This window comes from Brassica napus, chromosome A6, assembly GCF_020379485.1.
Source record: "Brassica napus cultivar Da-Ae chromosome A6, Da-Ae, whole genome shotgun sequence".
NCBI lineage: Eukaryota > Viridiplantae > Streptophyta > Magnoliopsida > Brassicales > Brassicaceae > Brassica > Brassica napus.
Window position 1 is genome coordinate 9,938,619 of NC_063439.1, and position 14,564 is coordinate 9,953,182.

The 14,564-nt window shown below is 42.3% G+C and overlaps 1 protein-coding gene and 1 pseudogene across 2 annotated transcripts; one reads left to right on the forward strand and one right to left on the reverse strand.

Moving 5' to 3' along the window:
- The first annotated feature begins 3,864 nt into the window (after positions 1-3,864).
- Positions 3,865-6,261, forward strand: LOC106347429 (protein DEFECTIVE IN MERISTEM SILENCING 3). Of its 2 annotated transcripts, none has more exons than XM_013786957.3 (7): positions 3,865-4,029; positions 4,260-4,518; positions 4,589-4,814; positions 4,894-5,085; positions 5,167-5,487; positions 5,565-5,790; positions 5,954-6,261. In XM_013786957.3, exons 1-7 carry the CDS (start codon positions 4,009-4,011, stop codon positions 5,972-5,974), a joined length of 1,266 nt encoding a protein of 421 aa, XP_013642411.2. In that variant the 5' UTR covers positions 3,865-4,008; the 3' UTR covers positions 5,975-6,261. The 2 variants fall into 2 exon arrangements, with proteins under 2 accessions (XP_013642411.2, XP_048638556.1); XM_048782599.1 differs by having other exon boundaries at positions 3,910-4,029; positions 4,314-4,518.
- LOC106347428 lies at positions 6,131-8,410 on the reverse strand (annotated as a pseudogene).
- Positions 8,411-14,564: the final 6,154 nt, after the last annotated feature.

Here is a 14,564-nt window from a genome sequence, read left to right on the forward strand (position 1 = left end):
CTACTATTTTATCTTATAAATTCTATTTTTGAAGTTTATTCAGATTTAAAGTTGTTTTAAAGTTTTCCAAATGTACAGATTTTTTAGATCTGAAAATTATCTAATACATTATACTAACTTCTAATGAAGTCTGCTTAAAATTAATTAAGGCTCGTATATTTCAAATGAAGTCTAGTAAACCATAAATTTTAAGCTTAAAATATGATTTTTTTATTTAATTTTTGTCTTATGTTTTTTTCCTCATTATCTTAGTATGCATGTATTTTCTTTCAATGTTTTCTTCTCCTCCACCCAAAATGTAAGATTTACATCTATAGATTTTAAATGTGTATTTTGTGTTTATATTCAAATAAATTTATATACTTGAACTTCATGTGTTTACTTTCTTACAGTCTTATCTCTATTGATGATTTTTTTTTAGATTTAAGGTTATTTACAAATTTTCTAAATTTACTTATTTTTCACAGCTGAAAAATTACGATAATGTAGACTTCTAATAATTATGCTTCAACGTTAAGTCTAGTATGAAGTCTACTAAACCATAAATTTTAAGCAGACTTCATCATAAATTTAGTAAAATATACTTTTAATATTTGTAGAATGTTTTCTCATAATTGTATTTTATTTTGTAGATAATTTCATTTATAGTTTTCATCTCATCCTCCAAAAATGTAAGATTTAAAGTATCAATTTTGAATATGTATTTTTGCATTTACATTCAGATAAAATTATTGATTAAGACTGTGTTTTTACTACTATTTTAGCTTTAAAATTCTATTTTGTTTTTTAAAGATTTGAAACTATTTTTTACGTTTTCTAAATGTATATATTTAAAAATTATCCAATACATTAGATTTCTAATGAAATCTAATTAAAATTTAAGGCTAGTAGACTTCAAATTTTAAGCAAACTTCATTAGAAGTTTACTAAAATATGATTTTGAATTTTTCTTATGTTTTTCTCATATTTTATAGGTATTCTCTTCCATATTTTTCATATCATCCTCATGAAAATGTATATTTATATCTATAGATATTTAATATGTATTTTTGTGCTTATATTCAAATAATTTTTTTGAGAAAATTTTATTCAAATAATTTATAGGTTATAATTTTATATTTTTGTATTGCGATGATTTCAACTTAAATTTTTATTTTTAAAGTTTTTTGAGATATGAAATTATTTTCACAATTTTAAATGTACATTTTTTTGATCCAAAAATTATCAGTAGACTTCATTGGAAGTCTACTTAAAAGTTAACACTAATAGAGTTTAAATTAAATCTACTAAATCATAAATTTAAGTTATGAAATCTACTGAAATATGTATTTCTCATAATTTTATCTTATTTTACAGAAATTTCTTCCAAGACTTTCTTGTCATTCTCCCAAAAATGTAAGATTTTATATCCATAGATTTTAAATACGTTCTAGATGTGAAGTTTATTAATGCATAAATTTTAAGTAAATTTCAAATGAATTATACTAAAATGTGATTTTAGACTTTTATTTCATGTCTTTTATTTTATAATTTTATTCATTTTCACATTAAGTTAACTTTTTCCAGATATTATTAGCATACAACATTAGCATATTTCATTTAAGCCATCAAGATTATGAATAATCAAACAAACTCTAGAAGAATCTTCTTAAAGTTGATTTGTAGTAAAATATTATCATAAATATTTGTTTGTAAATTACTATTTTAATGCATAATCTTTAGTCATAGTTTTCTTTTTTAGTTGTGTTTCACTTGTATAATTTACTAATTTTTGTTAGCTATCAATTTATCACAACATACTCTACCCAGTTAAAAATTTGAATCCACCATGATTTTAATACATAAATAGATCAAAATTACCTATAAAACAATAATTAACACACATGTGAGAACAATAAATAGAGATCAATAAGGTTTATACAGTTCTAAATGCATAGGCTCATAACAAACAGCCACACCATGAGGATAGCTCAAACAAAGAGAAGACATCCATTGAAATCAAATTTGGTTTTCCTTTTTATTCTAAACTATCCTTAGGACAGCTGGGCCACACATGTACGACAATGGAAATTACATTGGTGAAGGAAAATTTGCTACCCAATTTTATTTTAACAGCAGCTGCAGTCACTAACGGCCCTTCTTATCGATAGATGATTAGGTTTTACTGTTGTCGTTTGGACTTGTCAAAATTACTTGGAAAAAGTTGATGGGGACACACAAATTTTCAAAGAAAGCCCAAATTATTTTTCTCAATCGTTTCGAATTTGGTTATGTATGTTCATCTCCTTCAAATACTTGGAAGGTAGATCACTTGTAATTTTTTTTTTATTAATGACATAATGATAATCCATGTTGTACATGGACAGCAAACTAAGCATGATACTTGGGCTTTCGGTATGTTAATTGATTGTTGAGAAGATAATTGCAGCTTTCGGAGAGAGTGAAAAGATTCTTCAAAAAATTCAGATTCTAGAAATGCATGATATATACCGCTAAAGTCCAAAACTGCAGAAGAAAATAAGTGATGTCTCTGAAGCCTATAAATAGAAGGCAGCTCAAAACTGATAAAAGGAAGCCAACATCTGGAATGTTCTGAGTGAAAGTAGAACTTGAACCAGAATTGGTTTCGAAATGTAGCATATTGTTTATGTTTTAAATAGAGGATATTATTTTATTTTAATAACCGCTTGTTAGTCATTACTAAGAAACAAAACTTACAATATTGTAGTCGCTCACAGGTGACCAAGAAATAACTGGTTTTGCTAGGTGGGCTGGGCTGGGAATGCCTGACTATAACATAATAGCTTTCGTCCCAAAAAGCTTCGCCTAGAGTGGAGTTCGTATTATTAGTCTTGGATTTATCTTTTTAACTGACATCAATTGTTGTAACTCGAACTTATATGCATTTTAGGAGCAGTACAATAAGCTTGGATGAAACTAAGTGGAGGTCCAAACTTATTGATGTTGAAAATCATCGGATAAGTTGTGGTTAGGATATTCGGGACTATTAGAACAAGATCCACTTTGTGGGGAATATAAATGGAAGCAATAACAAAACTATTTCTAGTGAAAATTCTTTCACAAACCTCTAGAGAAAGTTCACCAATAAACAATGATTAAGTAATTCGACTCATTCACAGCCATATTATAGAAGGAAACATTGCTTTTGCTAATTATAGTTAAAGAGTGATGTAAAATCGGTCTATTTCTGACATTATATTAATAAATTGGGATTTCTTTATTTTGTTGGTTTCATCTCCGAGCATTGAACTCTCTGGACTCTCCGAAAAATGCTGAATACCCTTCAAAAGAGGTTGCACCTTGTTCAGATGAACCTTGGTGTTTGTTTCGCTCATCATCTCCGGAGGTTATTGGGCCTTCCATTTTGCTAAGGCTTAAGGGCATCTCCAACCACAAACACTATTTTAGTGTTAAAACCACACTATTTTAGTGTAATTTCAACACTAAAACCAAAGTCTTCTCCAACCATAACACTAAACTTCACACTAAAATTATTTTATAATATTATATGTATTAAGTTTTTTATTTATTATTTATTTAATTGTATGTTTTAGTAATAAAATAAGTGAATAGTGTTTTAGTGGGATGAATAGTGTTTTAGTGTGGTGAATAGTGTCACACCAAATTTGGTGTCAAATTTTAGTGTTACACTAAAATGGTGTAATTTTTGCAGTCCCATTGGAGATGATTTGGTGCAAAAATCACAATAAAATAGTGTTTTGCAGTTCCATTGGAGCTGGCCTAATAAGCCTTTACTACTTTACTGGACCTTGTTTCTTCTAATCTTCTAAGAATACAATCGAATAATAAAAGAAAAAAAAAAGAATACATGCTGACGTGTTCCTTGCCAAAAGAAAAGGAGAAATATTTGTCTTTCCTTAATTTCCAGAAGAAGACGACTCTCTGCAAAATCGTTAAACCTTCAGTGAGAGAGTCCATAGAAGAAGCCGAGATTCTCCGCTGTTAGACATCGAAGCTTAGGAAGCTATGCATCCGACCGGTCAACAGGTCAGTTCATCAATTTTCAATTTTGTTCCGTCGATGTTGATTCCTTCAGTTGCATGCGACTACATTGGCTTGAGCATTCTTCTTCGCCTACACCATTGGGCTAAATGCAATCATTTTCTTGTTCATTCTTTAGTTTTTTTTATTAAAGGTTTCAGCTTTACGAATTTGAGGATTAGGGTTTTATGAAAAATTGGATTTTTGAATCAAACTTTTTTTGCATGAGATTGTAGATGTCGTTTCAGAACGGCCTTTTCAATGTTCAAGGACCGTCAACGACGATGCAGTTGGATCCAAAAGAAACAAGCTCGGGAGGTGGTGGAACACAGAACGGAGGAGGGATGTCTCAGGCTGAGTTTGCTTTGTTCAATTCCGACAGGCTTCAGTCTGATCTTGAAGCCATGGGTAACAAGATCAAAGAGCATGAAGACAACTTGAAGTTTCTCAAGTCTCAGAAGAACAAGTTGGATGAATCAATCCTCAAATTGCAAGGTTCGAGATGATTCACCCCTGCTTATAAATATAAGAGAAAGAGGTCAGCAGTGTCTCTTTGTTTTTGCAGTTCATATGGGGAAGCTTCATACGTCAGGCACTTGTACAATTGAAAACACCAATCTTCAGGGTGAAGATATCAATGAACAGATCCTTAGGCAAGTAAACTCAGCTGCTGGAGTTTTGAGTTATGTTCAGTCTCATCACTACTCGGAGGCTTTACAGTTGGATATGACGAACGGTGTAGTTGGAGTTGTAGCCAAACTTGGGAAAGTCAATGACCAAAACCTGAGCCAGTTTAGTTCCAATTTTCTCACTCTCATTTCTTTTTGTTACCTTACACACCTTCATGTGATGATTATTTTTAAAATGCAGGGCTTTGTCGGATTACTTAGGGACTCGGTCGATGTTGGCACTTGTATACAAGGATTACAAAAGTGTTAAGCCTTTAGAAAAATATGACAACCAAGGCAACGTTGATAGAAGTGGTGCCATTCACGGGCTTGCCTCTTCTATTGGCAGAACCATTGAAGGCCAGTTCGATGTCATCTGTCTAGAAAATCTCAGGTAAATGTTCTTGTTTTAAAACCTTTCTCTGTGTTGCTATATGAAACCGTGTTTTAATGACTTTGTTTGGTGATTTCTTAGACCGTATGTTGGCAAGCGCATTGCTGGTGATCCACAGAGAAGGCTTGATCTTCCCAACCCCAAGTTGCCTAACGGCGAATACCCTCCTGGTTTTCTCGGATATGCTGTGAACTTGATACAGATAGATCCAGCGTACTTGCTTTGTGTCACAGCGTATGGATACGGTCTTCGTGAGACCTTGTTCTACAGTCTCTTCTCCCAACTTCAAGTTTACAAAACGAGGGTTGATATGATTAGTGCCCTCCCATGCATTACTGATGGTGCAGTGTCTCTGGATGGAGGAATCCTCAGAAAGACCGGGATCTTCACACTTGGTTCCCGGTATGGTTCTGACAACTTCATAACCTCTTTTGATTTATATTGTTTTTTCACTGTTCTGTAACAAATGCAAGTTTCAGTGATGTGGCGGCGGCGAATGTGAGATTTGCAAAGCCAAGTGCTTCACAGACAACGGGAAATTATAGTGAGGCGGAGAGGCAAATGAATGAGCTGAGATGGACGAAGGAGAAAACGTTGGAGGACATAAAGCGAGCGCAAGTGCTCCGTGATCATGCTCTCTACAACTTTGGCAAGAAGAAAGAAGAGTTTGTTAGATGCTTGTCTCAGAGTTCATGCCCTAATGAGGTTAGTGTGAATCTACTTGATGTCTCTTCTGGCTTATCATAGTGCAGATGAATCAACCAAAGTCCATACTTTGATATAAATCATTGCAGTTGTATAAGATTGCATCTTCATTTCGGTTTCAGTTTATAGTTTCTCTGTGTATTTATATGTTGTGGTGTTTCAGCAAATGATTTCTCCCAGATGAAAAGAGAGCAAGCAAAGAAGCATGAAGCTGTGAGTAATGGTGGCCTGTGCTTCTAAAGGAAATCATATTTTGACTTCAAGAATGTGTGTTGCAGTTTAGTTGTTTGACCACGAAAGGAAAACATCTAGCGGCTTAGTAGACCGGTTTGGTTTAGACTGGTTAGCTTCGGTTCTGCATGTCTAGTCATATTTTTGTTACGATTTGACTTAGCCATGTACAGTACATATGTGATTGCTATCCAACTTCAAGGCTTTATGTTTACATTTGTCACAAGTGGTTTGCTTATACATGCACTAGGTTGTGACAAAGAAAACTATAGTCACAGACCATCAAGTGGATCAGTTTTGGTACAGACAGTGTTAATAAAAGCTTGAAACCAAAAGCAAAAGCTTTGCACAATTGCTTTTTCTAGAACCTGGCATGATACCAAATGGTGAATCATACTTATTGTCCAAACCAAATAAATCCCTTATTACATAAAAATGATATGAATATTAACAGAGACCAATAAATTCAAGCAAACCACAATCAGCAAGCACGGCGGAGCATGACCGTTGCTACTCCTTCAACAACACCGTTATTATTCCAAATCATCTTCACTCTTTTCCTCCTCTCGTTTAAGAGGCAATATCGAAGCTATGTTATTAAATATACTCCTCTTCTTCGCTTCTTCAGCTTCTAACTCTCTCGCCTTTGCCTCCGCTTTCAATCTCTCTTTCTCATCCATAAGTTTCTGCAGATCATCCTCTCTCCCTTCTTTCCTCAGCTCTTCTTTCACAAACTCTTGTATCTCTTCACTCACTCAAACCGTTTCCTCGTCCAGCATCACATCCACAATCTTAAACATCTCGTCCAGCCTCCCAGCTTCACTAAACGCCCTCATGATGAACTTGTAAGCATCATCGTCCATCTTGAACCTGCTCACCATCATAACAAAGAAGGATCTGGCATCGTCGAGTTTCCCGGATTTAACCAACTGATCTTGCAGCCTGTTATACACCGCCAAGTTCGGTCTAAGACTAGACTCAGCCATCGTTTTGTAATAAGCAGCTCCTTCGTCTATCTTACCTTCCTTGAAACAAGTATCCATCAACAAACCATAAGTATACTCATCAGGCTTCACCTTATTTTTATCATCCATTTCAATATAAAGCTTCTCAGCCTCAGCCAATAATCCATTCCCACACAGCTGATTCATCAGATTGTTGAACGATAAAGTATCAGGACTACACCTAAACTCACCCATTCCCCTGAAAACCTCCATAGCTTCCTCAAACTTCCCTTCTCCGCAATACCCATTAACCACCACATTAAAACTCCCCAAATTCAAAGCTAAACGCCTCGGCGGTTTATGTTCCTTCTTCATAGACTCAAACAGCTTCAAAGCCTCATCAAACTTCCCGTTCTCCCTCAAAGCCTCCAGCACGTAATTATAACCCACAGCACTCATCTTCACCTTTGATTCCTCTCCAAGAACTTCCTCATAACACTCCATAGCTTCTTCCTCCATCTCTTTCAAGAAATAGCCTTTCATCAAAGGCCCATAAACAACACCATCCTCAACAAACCCACCAAGCTTCTCCTTCAACTCCTCATAAAGGTTCAAAACGCCTCCACCATCAGAACCCTTCCCACACCCAATCATCAGATAGCTGTAAACAACAGGGTCGGCGATAAAGCCTCTAACGCCCATCTCCTCCTTAATCTCCATGGCCTTCTCAACCTTCTCGTTATCAACTAAACCTTTCACAAGAATCCTAAACGTGGCAACGGAAGGATTCAACGGGGCGTTGTCTACAAAGAGCTTGTAATGCTCCAAAGCGAGTTCTGGTTTCTTAACGTCGAGGTAAGCTTGGAATAGCAAGTTGTATGTGATGATGTTAGCGGCGATGCCAGCTTGGTTTATGAATCCGTGTAACTGAAGAAACGCTTCGTACTTGGATTGACGGAGCTGCGCTGTTAAAACGGCGTTCACGGTGAAGATCGTGGGGCGGCAGTTTGAGTACACGGAGTGACGCGTGAAGAGAGAGGCTTCTTCTAGGTCGTTCTCGTGGATTAGTTTCAAGATGTGGTTGTGGAGATGGAGGCGTTTTCCGGTGAGAGCGGATAAGGACTCAGGGAGTTTCGGGATGTTAGGGTTTAGGATCGGTCTAGTGATATGAGGTTGTTGTTGTTGGGGGGATCTGTTCAAGGGGTTGAGATTCGGTTCCAGGGAGAGACGACGCTTGCGACGGCGACGTTCCGCGGCGGCTTCTTCCTGCGTCGCGAAAGACATGTGCCGGACGGGCGAAAACGAGGGCGGGAGGCGAGGGCGGGAGAGTGTTTGCAGGTGGTTGAAAAAGAAGGCTTTAGCAAACGACATTGTTGTTGAAAATGATCGTTGTGAAGGTTTCTTGTTAGGGTTTTTTAGAAGGGTTTAGGTTTGGAAATGATGAAGTTTTGTTTGATAACTTGGATATAAGCCATGTTAGAAACTACTCTAGGGGTAACGCGTGCGGTTGGGTAGGACCTAGGGCCGAATCAATTAATCGGAGATTATACGGGGATTAATCGGGGCGTAATTTTAGATTATTTATATACATTTATGGGTTTATATTTTAAATATGTAAACTAGACACAATAATCTCGCATGGTTCAGTGGCTAGACGCATTTATTGCTCCTTACAGGTCATGAGTTCGAGGCAAGGAGAGCTCTTTTTATTCCATTTTGTAACGTTTTAGGTTAAATGAAAGCGAAATGACGAAAATAACCCCGTCTCCTACCTTAAACTTGCGAATTTTCAGATAAAACTTCAGCCGCTGGTTCTTTTTTTGTTGCGATTTTCATGGTTTTTCTTGCAAATTGTAGGGGATGGATCTAACCATCCCACAAGGCCCAAGGAATAGAAGGCCTGGCCCGGACCAAAGAAAGCGATGGCTCGGATAGTCGGCTTAAAATGTCAGTCTCTCGGCTCGCTTCTAGAATACCTTGAGTCGACCGTCGTCGACTAAGAGGCATCCAGCTCGGTGACCGCTCGGATGAATACGGGCCTTTCGGCCCAATAAGGAAAGCCCACAAAGACGACATAAGCTAGGTCAAGAACGACACATCAGAGGACTATATAAGGAGAAGGAAGAAGAATGAGACAGGGATCCGAAATCATCTGACTAACACTTGGCGGCTAGATTAGGGTTTTCACCTTTACATCATCTTGCCGTTATTTGTACTTTTCCGGTAGCTCATCGAGTTACCGGCCTCTTCTCTGTCGCATTCTCTTTACTTCTCTTGTAACCGACTGAACGTTTCTTCCGACCATAATAAGACGTCTTTGTTAAACCCACATCTCCTTTATCACCGTTTTCCGATCAAACAGTTGGCGCCCACCGTGGGGCCTCTTTAGCAAAGTAACGTTAGTACTATGGTTGTCAGCAACGACAGTTCTTCGTCAGGCGAGGAGCGCGAAGCTCTCGAGGTGATGCCGGCTCCCGAGGTGACACCTACGCCGACACCAGTAACTCCGCTACCCCCTCCTGCGTCTATGGAAACCATCTTGGCACGCCTCGCCCTGCAAGAAGCGGCGCAGAAGGCGGCGGTCGACCAAATCACAGCGATAGCAAAAATACTCGCTCCTATCGCTGCAAACGCCGAAGCTTCAACGGCGCAGTACCGTCGACACCTGTTCTCCACAGAACGAACCACCAACGTAGCACCTACGCGGGACAACGACAACCAAAGCGCCGGTAACGACAACCAAAGCGCCGGTAACGACATCAACGCACACACCGCAAGCGAACTAGCCACGTTGAAACAGTCGGTCCTTGACATCAACTCGAAGATCCACCAGGTGACGACCTCGGCGCCCCAAATCGAGCACGTACTCGCGGAATCTCTTCGTACACCCTTCACGCAAAGGGTCACCGGCGTACGGCTCCAGAAGATGGAGAAACTTCGTCTTCCAACCTTCAAAGGTCTCTCCGACCCTTCTACTCATGTCACGTCCTTCAACATAGCGATGCGACGCGCAAATCTGACCGACGAAGACAAAGACGCCGGCTTTTGCCAACTCTTCGTCGAAACCCTATAAGGACCGGCCCTTACTTGGTTCACAGGCCTCAGAGAAAACTCCGTCGATTGTTTCCACGACCTCTCGACGGCCTTCTTGAAGAATTATATCATGTTCACCAACCAAGAAACGACCGTATCAGATTTGTGGAACCTCACTCATACCAGCGGCCAAAGCCTCCGCGACTTCATGGAGAAGTTCAAGGCTATCGTCTCGAAAGTTGATATTCCTGACCATATCGCTGTCGAGTCTCTGATGAACACTTTGCACGTTGACTCCACGTTCTGTCAGGATCTTTACCGATACCCGACGAAATCTGTTTCCGACGCCATCGCTCGTTCGAACAACTTCATCCGCATGGAAGAAGACACAAGAGCAAAGTTCGCAAAAGAAGCAGCAGCAAAACAGCGACCCGCCCGAACAAACGACACCCGCCCTGAGCCCCGCCAGCACTCCTCCGGTGGGAATACCACACAGAAGCGAGGCTACGTTAGCTCGGTCGGCGATGAGGAATCGCCAAAAACAGCAGCCATCACGCGAGAGAAAGCCTGGAACCACTGGGATCGAGACTCCGCTCCGAAGCAATCAAAGTCGTCCGAACCAGCGAGTTCAAACTCCGAGGAGCCAAAGAAATGGTGCCTCTACCACAAAAGGGATTCCCATGATACGAAGGAATGCAAGGTCCTCATCGGGCAGTTTTTCGACGGGATCACTAACGGGACGATTCAAATGCCCACCTCTCCAACGACACCGAAAAACACCAAAAGTTGGAGTAAGAACAAGGAGAAGAAGGCACAGAAGTCTCAACAGAACACGGCCCCGAGCGAGGAAAGAGCAAGCCCTGAGCGCACTCCTGTCAACAACGTTGGCCCCGCCAACGATTCGTCAGAAGACGAACATCCGCGTCGCCGGCGACGAGTGGAAGTCATACTCTCTCGCCCTTGTGACTCCTCTGACGATGACTCCTCGACAGTGCAACCAGATTTACGCGACAAATTGAACAGCAAAGTTGAGCAGTCTCTCGCTCCCCCGATAACAGATAAAGACCTGCGCACCCTATTGAAGCGAAAGAGCGCTACGAACGAACACGTAGGAAGCGCCGACCTCCGTGCGACCATCTCAAAATCCAGCGCCCGGAGAATAGGTCAAAACGGCGACCTTCGCGACCAGCTCAATTCAAAGGCGGACGACCTGCGAATCCAACTCAACCGTTTGAAAGGGTCCGATCTGCGACGACGTCTCGAATCAAATAAGAAAAAGCCCGCAGAAACTCCTAAATTCGAGAACACAACTGATGATTTGAGGAAGCAACTCGAATCAATGCGAGCTACCCGCACCCCGCACATTAGCGTCATAATGGGAGGATCACCTCCTTGCGGTGACTCAGTTCGAGCCGTCAAAGATTACAAACGACAAGCAACCACCTCCAAGAAGTGGCCTTCTCCAGTCGAAAATGATCACCAGATCACTTTTTCGGCACTAGACACCAAGGACGTCCACATGCCACACAACGATCCTCTCCTCGTCGACCTCGACATCGGAGAATGTCTAGTCGCGAAAGTCCTTATCGATACCGGCAGCTCAGTCGATCTCATCTTTCGCGACACACTCGACAAAATGGGAGTTGATTTAAGAGATATGAAGCCTTCCTCTCGCACGCTCACTGGCTTCAACGGAGCCTCGGAGCAAATGATCGGAACAATTCGTCTTCCAGTATACGCAGGTGGTATAACCCGTACCGTCAAGTTCTCCGTCATCCGAGCCAAAGCACCCTACAATGCCATCCTCGGGACACCATGGTTGCATTCCATGAAAGCCGTTCCTTCGACGTACCATCAATGCGTCAAGTTTCCCGGCAAAGACGGAAAAACACAGACGATTCGGGGAGATCAACAAGCCGCTTGAGAACTGCTGATTGCAACTGTAAAGATGCAGCAACATGCTTCCCTCGTCAACTCCGTCAGTAAACCACTCCACAAGATATACCCCCAGAAGGAGGAAGTTCGCGAAGTCGCAATTGATGAGTCCGACCCAACGAAAATCATCCGAGTTGGCGTCTACCTGTCCGACGACATATGTTCAAGGATCATCTCTTTCATGAAAGACAACGCTTCAACGTTCGCCTGGAAGACCTCCGACATGAAGGGGATCGACCCCGCAGTTACCTCCCATGAACTGCACGTCGACCCGACGTTCAAACCCATCCGACAGAAGCGACGGAAACTCGGTCCAGAACGATCTAAAGCCGTGAACGAAGAAGTCGACAGGCTCCTCGAAGCGGGTTTTATTACCGAAGTCCGATACCCCGAATGGTTGGCCAATCTGGTTGTCGTCAAGAAGAAAAACGGCAAATGGCGCATATGCGTCGACTTGACGGACCTCAACAAGGCATGCCCAAAGGATAGTTACCCACTCCCTCACATCGATCGTCTCGTCGAATCAACTGCTGGTAACGAACTCCTAACCTTCATGGACGCTTTCTCGGGATACAACCAGATCTTGATGCATCCCGATGATCGCGAGAAGACATCATTCATCACCGACAGAGGGACTTATTGCTACAAGGTGATGCCCTTCGGGCTAAAGAACGCCGGCGCGACTTATCAGCGACTCGTTAACCGAATGTTCGCTGATCAGCTTGGCAACACCATGGAAGTGTATATCGACGATATGTTAGTCAAATCGCTCAAGGCCGACGACCACCTAAATAACTTACGCGACTGCTTCAAGGTCTTGAACGACTACGGGATGAAGCTCAACCCGGCCAAATGTACCTTCGGTGTCACCTCCGGGGAATTCCTCGGCTACATCGTCACTCAGCAGATCTCGGCGATTCTCGACCTTCCAAGCCCGAAAAACAGCCGCGAAGTGCAGCGACTAACGGGACGCATAGCAGCTCTCAACAGGTTCATCTCGCGATCGACCGACAAGTGTCTTCCCTTCTACGAGCTACTAAGGGGAAACAAGAGGTTCGTCTGGGATGAAAAATGCGAAGAGGCGTTCAATCAACTCAAGCATTATCTCACGACCCACCCGTACTATCGAAGCCAGAGGCCGGCGACACACTGTCTCTCTACATCGCCGTCACATCCTCCGCCGTCAGCAGCGTACTGATTCGAGAAGATAGGGGAGAACAGAAACCAATCTTTTACACAAGTAAAAGAATGACAGAGCCGGAGACGAGATATCCAACACTCGAAAAGATGGCCCTAGCCGTCGTCACCTCGGCGAGAAAACTGCGACCCTACTTCCCGTCGCACACGATCGAAGTACTGTCCAACCAACCACTCAGAACCGTTATGCAGAATACTAACCAGTCGGGACGGTTGACCAAATGGGCGATGGAGCTGAGCGAACATGACATCGTGTACAAGAATCGCACAGCAGCAAAGTCATAGGTCCTTGCCGACTTCTTGATCGAGTTGAAGCCAGAACTGGAGCAAGACCTCATCCTACCAAGTGTAAACTGGATCCTCCACGTTGACGGTTCATCCATGAGTAAAGGATCAGGAGCAGGAGTGCAATTGCAATCACCAACAGGAGAACTCATTCGGCAGTCATTCAGTTTTGGTTTTGCGGCGTCAAACAACGAAGCTGAGTACGAATCCCTCATCGCGGGGCTCCGTCTCGCCAAGGCGGTGAAAGCCAAAAGAATCAGCGCTTACTGCGACTCTCAACTCGTCGTAAGCCAATACCTCGGTGATTACGACGTCCGCAACGAAAGGATGGACGCCTACCTCAAACTCGTCCAGGACCTCACGCGAGACTTCGAGTTCTTCGAACTCACGAAGGTTCCTCGCGGAGAAAATGTTTGTGCCGACGCCCTCGCCGCTCTGGGAAGCAAGCTACACGACCAAGTCAAGAGGACAATCCCAATCCACACAATCGAGAAACCGAGCATCGACACGAAGGCAGAACAGGCCGCGATTATAGCAGCGATCAGCGACGCGATGGACATCGACGAAGCAGAATCTCCTTCGCAAGATGATCACCCAACAGATTGGCGCAAGGAACTCATCGATTATCTCGCTGAAGGTTTACTGCCCGCCGAGAAATGGGACGCACGGCGACTGAAGCGACGTAGCGCACACTACGTTGTCATGGACGGGGAACTACACCGATGGACTGCAACAAAGGTACTACTCAAATGTATCGCCGGCGAAGAAACGAGACTCGTCATGGCCGAAACACACGAAGGAGCAGCAGGCAATCACTCGGGCGAGCGAGCTCTCGCACTAAAAGTTAAAAACCTCGGATTCTACTGGCCAACCATGAACGCCGACTGCGAGACATACGCGCACAAATGCGATAAATGCCAACGTCACGCCAAAACCATACAAAGCCCAACGGAGTTTCTCCACACCCTGACTGCTCCATACCCATTTATGCGATGGGGAATGGACATCATCGGTCCGATGCCGGCATCTCGACAAAAGATGTTCATCCTGGTCCTCACCGATTACTTCACCAAATGGGTTGAAGCCGAAGCCTATGCCAGCATAACCGACAAGGAGGTGCAAAACTTCGTCTGGAAGAACATAATCTGC